Source organism: Oryzias melastigma, linkage group LG9, assembly GCF_002922805.2.
Source record: "Oryzias melastigma strain HK-1 linkage group LG9, ASM292280v2, whole genome shotgun sequence".
Lineage (NCBI taxonomy): Eukaryota > Metazoa > Chordata > Actinopteri > Beloniformes > Adrianichthyidae > Oryzias > Oryzias melastigma.
The window spans coordinates 7373289-7389433 of record NC_050520.1 but is presented as its reverse complement, the minus strand read 5'-3'; the positions used below and the strand labels follow the sequence as shown (position 1 = coordinate 7389433).

General features: G+C 36.4%; 1 protein-coding gene across 2 annotated transcripts; it reads right to left on the bottom strand.

Moving 5' to 3' along the window:
- Positions 1 to 1861: 1861 nt before the first annotated feature.
- On the bottom strand, positions 1862 to 15212 carry letm2 (leucine zipper-EF-hand containing transmembrane protein 2). Of its 2 annotated transcripts, none has more exons than XM_024275314.2 (11): positions 14921 to 15212; positions 14272 to 14340; positions 10403 to 10931; positions 8737 to 8880; positions 8148 to 8291; positions 6078 to 6281; positions 5694 to 5813; positions 5444 to 5563; positions 5257 to 5352; positions 4864 to 4932; positions 1862 to 3483 (listed from the first exon to the last, which is right to left on the bottom strand). In XM_024275314.2, the coding sequence occupies exons 2-11, from the start codon at positions 14316 to 14318 to the stop codon at positions 3427 to 3429; spliced, it is 1530 nt and encodes a 509-aa protein (XP_024131082.1). In that variant the 5' UTR covers positions 14319 to 14340; positions 14921 to 15212; the 3' UTR covers positions 1862 to 3426. The 2 variants fall into 2 exon arrangements, with proteins under 2 accessions (XP_024131082.1, XP_024131081.1); XM_024275313.2 differs by having other exon boundaries at positions 5257 to 5355; positions 14921 to 15211.
- Positions 15213 to 16145: the final 933 nt, after the last annotated feature.

Sequence of the window (16145 nt, the reverse complement as noted above, 5' to 3'; positions counted from 1 at the left end):
TCAGCGCCTCTTTGAGGGTGAAATTTCAGCCCCTCCTGCTCCCAGCAGTCCTTCAATCTAAACTTTATTCCTCTAAACCCATTTACAGTCATTCATTTTATAAAAGATTAGCCTTCTTGAGTTGAGAAACTGAACAAAAAACATAGACTAAAACTTTAAATCAGTTTTTACTAAAGTACTCATTGACACCCAGTTTATTTTTAGTGTGCTACCCAAATAAGCAGCAAAAATAAAACAAATGTTTTTTTTATCCACCTCTTTTTAGATTATTTAACATATTTCATCCAGATTGTTTAAAAATTTGTTTTAAAAATAGCAAATGTAAGTGACCAGCTTATAATATCTGAGCAACAATATGAGCAATAATATGAGAGCAACTGATATAAGTTAGACAAATGAAGGAAAACTTAACATAAAGGGAGAACATGAATAAAAACCACAACCAGAGTAAATGTCAGATTACCACTTCAGTTAAGGAGGTAGACACTGTCTTTGCCTTTAGGGCTAAACTGAAACTTATAGACAATCTGCAGTTAAACTTTGACCTGGTGTGTGTTTTTTTTATCCCCCCGTGGTTGCAGCTTACGATTTTTCTTTTAAGATAACAGAGGGAAAAAAAGCCTAAAAACATTACTAATTAATAGTCCCAGTTAGTTTAGTAATTTGACACAGTAGGGTAAAAGTTTGACTCATTGGCTAAAATATTAAAGGATCAAGATTAGAGCCTAACAAGGTGTAGCTTTTACTTTTGGTTGCGGTAAAGAAAAACACAGAAAATAACTGACATTTTGGACTAATGTATTGAAAAAACAATATGAATTATATGAACAAATGAATAAATCTAAACCCAGAAATAAAAATAAATGTCCACAGATTAATTTTTGAACTTATAGCACTAGTGATAACTGTACTTACATTATGATTCTAGGATAATAAAGTATAAAAGGGACATGATCTTCAGATCATGTGGAACTAAATGTTCTGGTGTTAGAAACAGCTCCTCCTGCTGGACATAAAAGTTTAATTTGAAAGTTTGGATCAGGGGTCTTGATCATAGACTGTAAAAATAATTCTTATATACAGTCTATGGTCTTGACACTTCCATTCATTCTTTCTCTGGTTAAAGGAAAATGAAAATGTTTTTAATTTTACCAAGTAAGAAAGTAAAAGAAAAAAGTAAAGTAAACTAACTCAAACGTTATTCAACCTATTTTAACAAACATTTACTGTATACCAATTAAGACATGACAAGTATGACAACAAAGGCCTTCTATTTCATTATCTGTGATTTAATTCTGGTTCATTAGATTTTTACCACAAATGGTAAAATAAGCAGTTTTTTTGTTTTTTAAATCACTGCTGACATTACACTATACTCATGCTGCTGCATTGAGATCCGATTTCTTTTTCTGACTTTGCAGACTCAATGAACATTTGTTTGAGTGATATAAAATGAGTTCTCGACATGCTGGTACGCTCAAGACATGAAACTAAAACATACATGTGAAATATTAATTTTAGAATAGTTTAAAAACAAAAAAACAAAAATCAAGACTTCTTCTTTTTTCCTCCATTGAGATGATCTTGAATGGCACAGGGTCTTTTATTTTGAAAGGAAGTAATGTGAATTTCTTTCAAATATATTATATATTTTGAAAAAAAAAACATTTCATGTCTATGCTATATGAAAAAATTTATTTCTATATATCATAATGGGAACAGTAACATAAAGTAGTGATTTTTTTTTTTTTTTTTTTTCTTAAGACTTTGACTCCTAAAAATCGACCCAAATGGCTCCTGAAGTATTACAGACTCCTAGATGTTCTTTAGAAAAAATGAAATAAAGTCAAAGAAACACTTCTGAAGGGCTTCATTGTTTTAATTGTCAGAGTACTTGTTTTCCATCACAACATCCCTGGGGGAGCGAGGCACAGATTTAGTGCAGAATCAAAGTGATGTAAGCAGCAGAATGACAGAACTGTAACACAGGAGGAGAAATGAATTCTTTAACAGATAAATGAGATGACACCAAGAATGTTGATCCACTTAAAACACAGTACATCTGAACAATAAGGACACCTATCTTTAATGCTATGGAGCTGCAGGCTAACCAACCTGGGGTCTCAGGCGCCATAAAAACACCCGTCAGAAATGGACGACGGCAAACAGTCGCTGTTTCAACCAAAGATCCCTCCTATTAAAGAATATAATACCTCTGCATATTTATCATCAATTTCTTCTTACTTTAAACACATCCGCTGAGAAAAATAAGAGAAAGCTGCAAAAATATAAAATATTTTCATTCATATCGACAACGTGACAGCAGGGTTCTTCTCTGGGTGTCAAACATCCAACAGAGGAAAATAGACACCACTCTTTGAAGAAAAAGTACACTTCAGAGACATTAAAGTGACAGTTTGAATCAATCACTCCAAAAGCAACATTTACATTTTAATCAATAAGCCCAGTTTTCTCTTTTCAGTCAATTCATTTATGTTCTTTTACTTATTATGAAGGTACAGAAGAAAATGCTCAGTCCAAATGATAAATGTGGACAACAGCATTGAATCATTTAAAGCAAATCCAATTAGAAAGAAGATAAATTACTAATCTGTAATCTTTTAGGACCGTATTTTTGGAGTTACTTCTGTTTAATTACTGTATACTTCTGCGGGGATGACTTACAGACATTTAAGCGTCCAACTGTCAAAACAAATACATAAAATAAAATCTGCATCTTCTTTTCTCCAGAAAATCCCTTCAGGGTCTAACAGACAGCATGCTTACTTTAATCAACTCGGACTAAATTAAAGCAGTGAGGCTGTTCGTTCCACAGGACCAATCTTCATTTGCTAATTTCAGCAGCAGTAAGCTACATAAGCCACGCCCCCTCCCAAAGCTGAGGCAGACCCAAACCAACATTTCATTCGGGTACAGATCCCAGCTCGTCAGTGCAAGCCAGCCGTTTATTCTATGATGAACTTTTGACATTTCTGCAAATAAAAATAAAACATTTAAGTTGAGAAAATGTTGGCTTATCGGATAGCAAACTGTACAAAGCTGCTGCTTCTGTGATTTAAGACAGAATCATTTACATATTTACACATTTACAGAGGGAAGAGAAGACCTGATGAACGTCAGGAGAACCACCGACCACGGAGTCGGTACATCCCTGACGAGAGGTCAAAGGTGCACATCCCAGAAAATATAGAAGTAACAAAACTATAGAGTTAAGGGATGTTGATGCAGAAATAACAAAAGGGGTTTCTGGAAGGTAACAGAAACGCGGGATGAGATGACGTTCCAGAAGAGAGGAGGAGGAGGCTTCAGGTGAAATTTTATAACGGCGTTATCAGACACCGGTGTCTCCATGACGACACCGGGCAGCACAAGTCATTCCACCTTGGTGCAGAAGATCCAGTTCTCTTACACACCGTTAGCACTCATCTTGCTCTTCTGGGTCACCTCTGTTGCTGCTTTAGCCTGTAAAAGATAAACACATTTAATACACAGCAGCTTTCTTCTCCAACTTCACAAGAAACATTTTCTTTGTGCCAAAAGATGTAAAAACATCTACAGCACGGCTTAAAAACGGACTGTACAGACATTTGAGAGATTAGACTTCTACATTTAGAGGTTCTATTTAAAAAAAATAAATTAATAAATAAAATCACATTATGAATTTCCGCTCATGCTCTGGTTTTAACTTTGACGATTAATCTTAAAAAAGGAGGACTTCATATTAAAGATGTATAAAACGAAAGCAGTTAACCAGGTACAAACAAATAAAGTAAAGGAATACTGAGATGTTATAATTGTTCAGAAAGTTTCACAAATTGCTTCAGTATTTCAGCCTTGCTGTAGGAAAATTCTTAAATCTCTCTTTTACAAGTTTCAACAAACAGCAACTTTGTTTGATCGAATCTTCGTTTTCCGTCAAATGTTTGCAGCTAGTTTTAACTTTATGATGATTTTCCCTTTAACGTCAAAGTGGAGGCTAACAACCAGACGCTAGCTTCAGCTACGTCCAACATTTATGGTGCGATAGATAAATAAAGCAAAATAAAATGACACGTCATAAAACTGGGATTTATAATATAAACGTGAACCAACCGTGTCCCCAACGTTATCTATGTGTGTGAAACAGTCGAGTCTGTCACTGCGTAATAGACAAAGCGACTTCTGCTACTGTCTCAATAATTCCATATCTAGGGGAAGACTCCAAGTTAAGTTTGTAAACGGCAGCTTTGCTTTTTTTTAAGTCGAAGGCTCTTATTCAGTTTCCAAACTGGCTCTTTTCTCCCCAAAAACACCTTCCAAATATCTTTTATTGTTTTGGTTTTTGTTAGCTTTGGGCTAATAGCTTAGCAACGCAGGTAGCCGCTTTAAGTTAAACGAATGTTGTGAACAGAATCCGGCAGTTTTCCAAAACTAAACGTCCTTCAGGATCAGAAAATTAACTAAACGGAAATAATCTAAGTTAGCGCATGGATTTCTGTTTTTTCTGTCTGCGGCCCGGTACCAAGTGACCCGTCGGGAGTTTGTGGACCACTGATGTAGAAAAACAAACTTATTTTGCTGTTGTAAAAAAGATTGTGACATATCAGTCACATCTTATCCTTCTTTTTGACGTTTGGTCACCCATCATAAAAATGTGGTATTTAACCCCAGCAAAGTTTCTTATCAAGCAAACGCTTTTCCAGCTGTTTTCCCAAACGAAGTTTCTTCTATATTGTATTTTGTTTGGTAACTTGGAGGAGCGCTTTCATGAAGAACACAGAGCTGTCCTACAGTTAAGGGGTTTGTTAACTTCATTCCCTGCCAGTGTTTAACACCACAGCGGCCTCTGAGGATGTTGCTCACCTGCAGCACTTCTGCAGGGCTCAGAGGTTTATCCGTCACCGCAGGCGCCGTGTCCCTCATCTCCTCAACCTACGATAGAGGAGAGACATATACAAGATCATCATCACGTCACAGATATCCAAAATTACTTTTACATATGGTTCCACATTATTATTCTTTAAAAAATTAAATTTTAAACTACTATCTTGGTCCAAAAAAAAAAATGGAGGGCAGCATCAGTTATCAGGAATCAGCAATGAAATATAAACATCATACGAGCCAGTCTGGTAAAAATGAACCTTAACAGAAGAAAAGCTTTTAACTTTAAAGAGTTTAACTGAAACAAGATCTGGGAAGCTGACTTAAGGCTACTTCTACTTCATTCCCACTCAGGTAACAGAACCAGATACAGACCGGCCTGTCTTTGATGACGACTGCTGGGTCTGTCAGCCGCTCGGAACCGCCAGAAGCTGAACTTGCTTCTGTGTTCTCCACTGCAGGAGCAGCAGCCTTCTGCAAAAAACAAAAATTTAAATAAATACCTTCATACATGACAAATTCGGATGAATGAGGGTGTAGCAGTCAAATGAACAGGTCTGACCTCTAGCTTAGGTACTGGTGGTATGACGGGAGGTTTGGGTTTGAGGTCCGTCAGGTACATGGCTCTGGAGAGGAGAAGCAGCGATGGAGGAACGTTCTCTTTCAGGTGCAAGTCCAGCCACTGCACACAGAAAGTTATCAAGAAAAACTTCTTACAGCCCTCCATTTTTTTAGCCAAATCCAAGCATAAAAAAATAATAAAAGCAGTGAAGCTTCAGTTTTCTTTAACCAATAAGAAGTGAGTTTCTGACCTGTTGCATCTGCTGACGCAGCTGATCTGTGGTGAGACCCAAAGACCGCATCCCACGGCTACGACATGCTGCTTGTAACTCTGAGACGCTCATGGCGGCTACGCCCTCTGCTGCAATCATCTGTGACAAAGTGTAGAGGAAGTAGAGGACTGGGTCAGATGAGGAACTGCAACGATTCACATGGTCACCAAGCTAAACTTTTTTTTCTTCTCTTCAGTAAACTAAAGAATTTCACAATTTGCACCCAAAAGAAAAATGTTTTTTCACAAAGTTGTATTGAGGACTGGATACTTCAGAACTTCTCTATTTGTTGAAGTTATTTTAAATGTCTAATTTTAATGAATTGAACGAAAATCCCAGTGAATGATTTTGATCAGTTCTCACCTCGTCATCTGATCGGATAGCTCGGAGTTTCAGCATGAGCTGAAAACGCAGCAGGTTGTTCGTGCCGATGGGCTGCAGCTCCAAGAGTTTACACAGAGCAACCAGCTGGGGGCGCTCCAGGTGCTCCAGAGTCAACTCGTCCTCAAACAGCTTTGAAAAGCGGACGATGTCCTTCGTGGTGGGCTGCTCACCTGTGCCGCGCACCTGAAATCAACACAGCCACAGGTGTTATGGGAGGAAATGACCCCAGGCAAACCACAGTTCAGTTTTTTCAAGTAAGAGATACTCATCTGACATCTTTTCAAACATTTTCCCAAACTGTTCAACTCTACAACACTAGAACTTTAACTCGGTGCTGATTTCTAAGAAATAACACAACTCTACAACCGTTGACGCAATGAAAGTAACTATAACAGATTCTGAAGCTGATAAAAGCAGTTTTTCAGTGTTATGCAACATTGTAAAGTGGTGAAATGTGAAAGTGGAGAAACAATGCTTTTCTCTGAGTCAACAGTAAACAGTTTAAGGAATTAACGTAAAGTAGTTCTGCGTTTACTCAACTAACTTGAAGTAACTGGTTCTGCGTTTACTCAATAAACGTTAATGGATTCTGCATTTACACAATTAACGTAAACTAACCAATTCTATGTTTGTGCAATTAACGTGAATTGATTTTTTTTAAACGCAATTAATGCAAAATAACTAATGTTGTGTTTACGCAATCAACGTAAACTAATTCTTCATTTGCTCAACTAACGTGAATTGACTGGTTCTGCATTTACTCAAACATTAATTGATTGTGTTATAGAATAGAAGATTTATTTATTTGTCACTTTCCTTCATACAGCGTATGTCAGACAAAGTGAAATTGCGTTTCCTGGGCCATGAGAGTGTAGAATTAAGACAACAACATACAATGTTAAAACAATAGTCTAAAAGTGTNNTTCACGCTTGCGGCTGTAAAATGCTTCAAAGCGCTATTGCTTTCAGCAATCAGACGCAATTTCTTCAGGAATTGCAAATCTAGTTCTTCATTTGCTCAACTAACGTGAATTGACTGGTTCTGCATTTACTCAAACATTAATTGATTCTGTGTTACAGAATAGAAGATTTATTTATTTGTCACTTTCCTTCATACAGCGTATTACAGACAAAGTGAAATTGCGTTTCCTGGGCCATGAGAGTGTAGAATTAAGACAACAACATACAATGTTAAAACAATAGTCTAAAAGTGTTAATAAAACCTACAATGCAATTAACATAAACTGATTTTCAATTTATGCAATTAACATGAATTGATTTTATTTTAACGCAATAAACACAAACTGTTTTGCTTACGCAATAAACCTAAACTAATTCTGTCTTTACTTAAATGTTAATTGATTCTATGTTTATGCAACTAACGTGAACTAATGCTGTTTTTACGCAATAAACGTAAGCTAATCAATTCTGTATTTACACATTTAACGTGAACTACAGATAGTGTACGAGCAATTAATGTGAACGGATTCTGCGTTTACTCAATTAACATATGATGATTCTGTGTTTATGCAATTAACGTAAGTTTATTTATTCTGTTTCAAAAATGATGTAAACTAACCAATTTTGTCTTTAGGTAATTATGGTAAACCAACTAATTCTGTGTGTAAACAATAACATAAATTAACTGAGTCCACGCTTACAGGATTAAACCGATTCTGTTCTTACCTATTAAATGTAGATGAACAACATAGTATATTTACACAAAGTAAACTTACATTTTCGCTGTTTACGCAATCAACACAGAGAAAAGCTGTTTTTCTGCACTGCAGAATTGTTGGAATTATCTTAATTGCATAAATGGTAAAAAAAAAAAAAAAGTTTAAAGACGAATTGTTAACTCATGTTGTTAACAACAGCTTCAGTAATACTGGATTAAATATACTCTAGTTTTGGGAAACTGACACATTTGTGTTCTGCAGGGTACACTTTGGTTCACCTCTTTAAATAATGACTAATAACTGAACTCGACTTCAAAAACACATCATCAAGAAAATAAATAGTGTTAGCATTTCAAATACTGTGGTTTACCTCCTGAACATATTTGGAGAAGCGCTGCGTCTCGTCTTCCGTCTGGGCCTTGGCTTTGTTTCTGCGAGCCATCTCAGCAATGGTTTCTTGAAGAAACTTAGCCAGTTCCAGCTTAGCGGCCAGACCCTTCTTCTGCTTCTCTTCCTGTGTGAAGATGAAGGAGGACACGGCTCAGCTTATCACACAAACAGCTGCAGTTTGATGTGCTGTCATCACCCACTGGGTTACAGTGTGTTTAGAGAAACAGTGAAGATACTTAAGGCAGTCATTTGAAGCTCCTTTTTTAGGGTCAAAATGCTTTTTTATATATATATTAAAAAAAAGACAGTTTTTCTGTAAAAACTTGTCTTTAGCTCCCAACTGAAATCTACAATCATCCTATACTGTCTCTCTGCTTGGTCACACTTTCAATACTTCTACTCATAAATGTAAAATAAATAAAGGCAATTGGACAGAATTCAACAAACAAAAACAAAATAAGGTTGAAGCTGTTGCTAATAGGACCTAATTGATACCCTGACAGAACTGAGAGGTTTATAATTAAAGAGGTAATGGCTTATTTTTGTGTGTGTGCGTGCACAATGCTTGCCTTTTTGGACTCTGTCTCAAACGTGGAAGGCAGCATTTCAGGAAAAAGCTTGAGGAAGACGGGAAGAAGAAACTCCATGAAGGGAACGATGATGAATACCATGAATGGGACCAGGCGGAAGAGGTCAGCGCACGTCCTCATTAACTGTAAACACACAGAAAACCATTGTGCACGTGTCAAAAAAAAAAAAGTGCACGAGACTGGGAACTGCTCAGCGCATGGCAGTTTATAGCACCAATGTCGTTTGCAGGCATGTCTGCCGGTAAGATCAGTTACACGTGCCTCGACTGAAATAACTGGAATAGAGTTTAGTCGTGGTATGTGCACGGCTCAGGTCTCTGCAACAGCTATGTTTTCAGAAACCGAAAATCATGAGAGGATTTGGTCATGATCCTGTTTTATGGTGCCTTTAACAAACAAAGAGCAGTCTCGATTTATGGAACTGGCTCCTTTGATCGATTTACTTCCAACATAAACTCAAAACAAGGCGAAGATGAAATAGATGCTAGTCAAACAAGATTATGACTTGTGGATAAAAAATGTTTTTGAAATCAAAAATTTTCCCCGTAAAGAGATTCATGATTGTTCTTTTTGTGTACAGTTGAATAACGAAGAATAACGTTTTAGAAAAAAGGATGACTGAGCAGACTGAGTATTTGTGAACCAGAAATATTTTTAAAATGAAATTTTACCCACAAATACTTTATAAAAATATCATACATGTAAAAAAAACAATAGGAGTATTTTAAATACACTTTACCTCATAATACACATACCACATGAAAACATGTTTTAAGCAACTAATTAGCAAATTAATGTTTTTAGAATGGGAGCTAAAACTGAAACTGTAAAGTCAAAACACAATCTGACAAAATCCCACAGACTGATAAAAGTAGTTCGCTGTGATAAAGCAACACAAACTGATAACTTATATAATTTTTTGCCTACAAGCTGCTTTAATGAGCAAAAGATCAATAATAAAAGTTCATAACTTGACACAGAGATGCGCTTTTTCTGAGAGAAAAAAATCACGACATTTTAGAATGAAAAAAAGCTAATGTACAACATTTCTCTGATTAGGACGTACAAATAAAATCTTGGATAATCGAAATTATTTAGAGACGATGTCGCTTTAGATACTGTTCGTTCAGAGAGCGGTTTATCTATGAGGTCAAGTAAGGTCAGTTGCCAGATAATTTGCGTGAAGTAGCTCAAAATAAGCTGCATAACATCAATTTGAATCTTGTTTCTGTAATCATCAAAATTTTGACTTAAAGATCAAAAAGTGTTTTAATCTGGAATGTTGAACTATAAATTAAAAAATAAATCTAGAGGATTGAAATATATATTTTAACTTGTGATTGTATCAAACATTAACAACCTTTCAATCATAATAAAGACAAACTCTCCAATTTCCAAGACAAGCAGTAAATGTAATGAAACTCTAGCAGAAAAGACTGAAGATCAGAGTTGATCCATTTTAGTTTTACAGGAAAATTACAGCAAATACATCTTTTATGCTTCACATGATTGCATTGCTCAAGCTCCTCCCACTTTAGCTCTGTAATATGAATAACATTATGAGAAAAAAAAACTCCACGGCATTTATGTGATGTTTCTTGTGAAAAACATGAGTGTACACGCGTAAATGTTCATCTTTTCTTACCCTCCTCCTCTCCCTGCGCGTGAGCACCTGTCCATGCAGCAGCCTCCACACCATCCTGCCTGCGATCTTTATGTCGATGCCAAGTAACCGGAAGCCGTTGTAGTAATGCTTCAACTCATCAACAATCCTCTGATACAGAGATTTCTTCACAATTGCTTTCTCCTGCACAGGAGTAACGACGGCTGCTGCTGCGGTGGCGGTAGGAGCTGGAGTGGGCGGAGCCTGAAGAGGAGCTGCAGCAGAATCCTGTTTTTCATCTTTAGATTCAATCTGAGAGGAAACCGGGGACGTCGTCTTTGTGTCCTGCTGTATATCCTGGAGCCAGACGCAGGAGCCGTGCAAAGAGCGGGCGAGCAGAGCCGAGCTGTGGCCACGACTGAGGGCATGACCCCGGAAAGAGTGGAGGGAGCTGTAACGGGAGTGTCTGAGAGGGAGTGTGGACGAGGGGTGGCGAGGAACATCTACATGGAGATAGGCTTTGGAAGTCAGGGAGGAGCAGCTGTGCTTCTTGGTCAACAAATATGTCCCCCTGTTGGTGGACAACAGAAAAAAAAAAATCATGTTTCAGGCAAAAAAAAATAGTTCAACGACAGGAGAGAAACATCGACTGATGTTTTCATACACTTATGTCAGTTTATTCTACAAATCTGTGCTGGAGACAAAAAAGAAGTAAACATTATTAAATTCTGGGTATGTTAACAATTTCTTAATCTAAATAAAACTCTAGAACCTAATATTTTTTATATTTAAACTGTGTGTGATGTCCTATTTTATTGCAAAATACGGTTTGTTTTCTGAATTTTTTCAATAACCGTAGACCAGAATAACTGAAAAATTATTTTTTACTCACATTAATAAAACTCTAAAGCATTTATTAGAATGTTACTGCAATGTAAATGTATTAAGAGAGATCATGAGTTTGCTTTTTTGAAATTAATGCTACACATCAGAATAACATGTTACTAACACTTTAATCAAAAAATAGATCAGAAAAATCTATTTTATTCACAATTTGTTTAAAACCCAATTTAAAACACTTAACAAGACAATGTTTTATTCAATGTGCAAATAAAGAACACTATGATTTAGAGGGAAAAATATAAAAGGAAGCAGTTTGAAGACCGACTGATTTTTTTTTACATGTTCTTTTTGCATTTTTTGGATGATTGAGAACATATATTAAAAAAAATAAGATGAAAATAGCATTTCTGGGTGTTTCTTTAATTAAATCGATGAGAATCAAGAGCAGATGAAAAACTGCATTTTGATGATAGACAACTGGGTCCATGTTTGTCTTTGTTTTCCTTGTCCAAGCTGACATTTGGCTCAAAACAGTACAGCTGAAAAGCTGCAACACTGCTCGCCCTTTTTGTTGCCTCTGTAATGTTATGTTGGGGTTGTGAGGGGCTGTAAGTTAAAGGAAGAGAGTGTAAACAGATGAGTGATGGGAAGGGGGGCGACCCAACAACTTTGCCCAAAACTTAGAGGTGAATTTCTGATGAACTACTGCTGCTCTGCAGAAACTATGTCCTACCTAGAAAAACTTCACTTAAAAAAAAAATGTTGACTAAAAACAACAAAATCATAAATAAAAGACCACTGGGAACGCTCTCTGGTGCATGAATTGTGAAAGCATTTTTTTCACAAGTGTTTTATCATTCTCGGGACATGAAAAAAAGTGTTTTTTTTTTGTTTGCTTTTTCAAAAATTTGATTTTTTTTCTTAAAGTTACAAATATGTCAAATCCAGTAAACCTCGTGTACCTGAGAACCCAACATAAAACCCTGTTAACTTATTTAAAAAATTGATTAACTTGTATTTTTTTTGTAAAAATACAAACCTTTGTTTCTGATTATGCTTTCAAAAACAGTCCAACATTTTTTGGTAAATTTTAACCCTATAGGCAAACTGTTCAAGGCTAAAAACAGCCATGAATCTGACACCTAAATGCATAAAACAACCCCAGACAGGAGAAATATTCGTATGAGTCTCCATAGTTCTGTAAGGATTAAGGACAATATTAGCAAACCCTTATTTTAGCATGATGGAAGAAAACACAAACTGATCATTTTAGCCTGAATCTCCTTACACTTCCATGTTCATCACGTCCCAAAACATCCATTGCACAGTGGCACACCACACAACATGCAGATGCATTTGGTCTTCTGTGCACATGCAGCATCATGGCATCTGTTTGCAATTTTCACCTCCATGAGTTATGAAGATGAGATATCCTGTACCAAACTTGACCTCACAGGATAGTTTAGCGACTGCCCTACATTTCAGAGATTGCGGGGCCCCACTGGGTCTTCCTCTTTTGCTTCGCTATAGAGGGCCTGTATTTATCAGTGCACGAGCCAATTTGAAGAAGAGGTCAGATGCTACATTCCCATTTTCCACAGCTCTGTCACTTTGCTGACTATCTTTTGAATCACTTTATTCATCTTTACTGTCTGTATCGCCGTCATCCTCAGCTACTGTCACTGTTCTTTGGTCAGCCTGTCATCATCAGTGCTGTCATTACACTCAACATCACAGGAGATGGATAGAATTCCCTGTAAGATTCTGTTCTTATTCTTAGCTGGATTTGACGCTTACAAATTATAATAAAATAATAACAGTAACTCAAACTACAGCTAATCTACATATTGTGCATATTCATAACCCAAACTGATATTAACCTTCTCCAAATGGAGATCATATATATATTTTCTAGAGTGCCTCTTTCAGCATAAAACAAGGGTCTGCAGTATTCAACATTTATGAAGGCCTTCAGGTCGATTTCTAACTGACCACAAAGGAGCCACAAAGTCTTTCGACGACTTTGATTTGTATTTATGTAATTTTTATTATTGTGATCTTTTTTGGCATATATAAAACATAAAAATAAATAGCATTTCTTATTCTTAATATGAAATAGTTTACAACTTTTGACAGTTTCCTATGATGTAGTTTCAACATAAAAGACCCCGTGTGCCACATACTATAGGATCCTTTCAATGCAGCAAATGTAGCAAGTAGTGTGATGTCACATGTGATCAAAAATAATAATCAGTTAATTTTACTATTGTCAGAAATGTGTGAGCATGAATAACTAAAACAAAACCAGAGCTTATCAAGTGACATACTCCTATTAGGGGACCATAAGATGCACTAAAAAACCCTTTATTTTTCTAAAGAATCAACAGTGTACCTTGGAAGAGATTTTTTGAGACAAACTGTGTTCAAAAATCAGTATTTTAGTACAACTTTAGTAAATAAAGAACCCACAACTCAGAAAAAATTGTAATGCACTTCTAACTATTTGTAAATGGGTTGAAAAACATTTGTCTGTTTTTTGGCTTTGACAAATGTGAATTATAGTCCAAAAACTGCACTATTTTTTATGAATTAAAGACAGATTATTTTTCAATAATGGATGGATAAAAGAGCCACATGTGTCTCCAGAGCCTCAGGTTGCAGCATGGAAGGTTTGACAGAACATGCAAGAAGCTTCATCTTGCAGTTACACCAATTGACCACTAAATGGAACTCAAGGGATTATGGCAGCAGAGAGCTCTCTAGTGACTTGTAGCAGCAAACCAATGGATTTAAGAGTTACTTTAGTAGCTGTCCAATGTAGTGACCACTTTGCTGGTTAAAACAGATCAAAAGATGATCAGAGTGAGTCTTTAATAAGTTGCTGGCTTTACTATTCTTCTATAGAAGTCTATATCACACCTGTACAGTGTGACAGAGATCAATAGACACTGAGCTGCATCTCCTGGGTGCATGTACAGGGATACTCCTGAGACAGACGGCAGGCTAGTATTATTTACCTTGATCAATGTTACCCTCCACTTCCTCCTAGTACCCCACCTGCTGCTTACCTTGATCTTGTGACTGCAAGGAGCACCTGGTGACTGAAAACGGCCATTGCAGGGGCAAAACACGAGGTTCTGTGAGGAGTTTACATGGAAAACAAAACAAACAGAAGTCAGGACATTTGACAACGGCAGAAAACAACATAATTAATTGAAAAAGAATAGAGTATTTCCCCCCGCTGATAAACTGACGGTTTAAACCTTTGACAGAGAATGATTAAGTATAAATAATGGTAGGCTCGGTATTACATAACAAACTCAACCTTACATAGACAATATATATGTTAGTTGACATATAATAACTCAATTTTAATATGAAAAGGTAAAACTTTTTCACAAATAATAATGTAAAGAACGAATAACAACAAAAGTTAGCTAAATAGTTTAGTTTTGCTCTGCTTACTAACTTAGAAGAGCCAAAAGATTTGCTAAAACGTCAAAAAATACACATTTTGAAATTAATATTCAATTAATTGAGATTGAAAACTCCCGGGAAAATGAGGAATATAACATCTCTGAATAATGTCAGTGGAATTCAAAAACAAAAAACAAATACTTTTACGTTAGCTTAGCCAGTTCGCTAGCTCTAGCCAGCTAGCTAGCTAGCTTAGCCGGTGTTCACGGAGCTAAGTTAACTGGAAAAAAACCTACTAACCTCCGGCGTCAGTGACCGAGCTATGGCTGCCGCAGTTGGCTGGGCGTTGTAAGTCTTCTCGGTGCGTCGAGAACAAGACAATCCATCCAAAATGGTCGATCGACGAGAACGAATGTGGCGAAACTAACGTCTGTTGTAGTGATAAACCCATTTACGGTGGGTTTATGTTGTTGAAATCTCCCCCTGCGTCCGTATCGTTCGAGAGCCCGACTGTATGTGCAGCAGTGAAGAAGCTGCACTCAGAGGTCACACTGTACGTGCGTGGAGACTGCGTGGGCATCCCGAAGATCGTCTATGTTGGAAAGATGCGTCACTCAGAGATAGATTCAAAAAAACAACATTAGTATTTAATAGGCATATAAAGTTTTCTTTAAGTAAACGTAAACGCTATTCTGTTTTTATGTGTTCCTTATTCATTAAAATAAGTAGGGTTGGGATTAAAATTGATGTGATTGATACCTAATTATTATTAAGTAAGCTGCCTTATTATTTATATCTTCACTTAGAAAATCAAATTTTATAGGTTAAAACACTGCAAACATCATGATCCAGAGATTCCTGTCTAACCTTATCTGTCAATTTGGCCATTACCACATCAGACAAGAAGAAGCTCAAAGGTGGACTCCATCTTTACCTTGAACTCCGCTGTCACACCTACAGAACATCTCACCACCATCTTCCAGCTCTCATCCATATCCTGAACGACTCTGAAATATTTCCCTGCCTCTCCAGACTTCCTTACCTAAACCACAGCCCATTTTTTTGTTTCCTGACTCAGACTTTATTTAGCTTTACAAAGACACAATGCATATTCTTCTGACCTTCTTTCTGCAGCAGAATCCTCAAAGCAAACATTACATCTGTTCTTATCTTCCTTGTGTCATTAATACAGGTGTTGAGTATGCTTATTAAATAAGAAACAAGTCCATGGAAATGTAAGGGACAGAAGTCTTACTTGGTCGTTTGTTGGAGATAAATACTTATTTTCTTCTTAATTTTATAAATCAAAAAAGTAAATATGTACAGTGTGATTTATTGGATTTCTTTTTATATATATTCTGTCTCTCACAGCTGAAGATGAACATAACCTTGTATCAATCTCAGCATTTAAGTTTTTTGGGGGGAGTTTTTAACATGTCCCAGAGTCATTTTTCTCATGATGGAGGACATAAATAAAGGAAATTTAGCTTAAAGTTGCATTTCAGATTAAACCTTTTTTAGGATG

Excerpts from the sequence above, each read along its gene's own strand:
- letm2 (XM_024275313.2), bottom strand. The coding sequence starts at position 14,318 with ATGGCCGTTTTCAGTCACCAGGTGCTCCTTGCAGTCACAAGATCAAG. Across the intron at positions 6,282-8,147 it reads TCTCCAAATATGTTCAGGAG|GTGCGCGGCACAGGTGAGCA; the intron begins GTAAACCACAGT and ends TGTTGATTTCAG. Across the intron at positions 5,814-6,077 it reads CTATCCGATCAGATGACGAG|ATGATTGCAGCAGAGGGCGT; the intron begins GTGAGAACTGAT and ends ACTTTGTCACAG.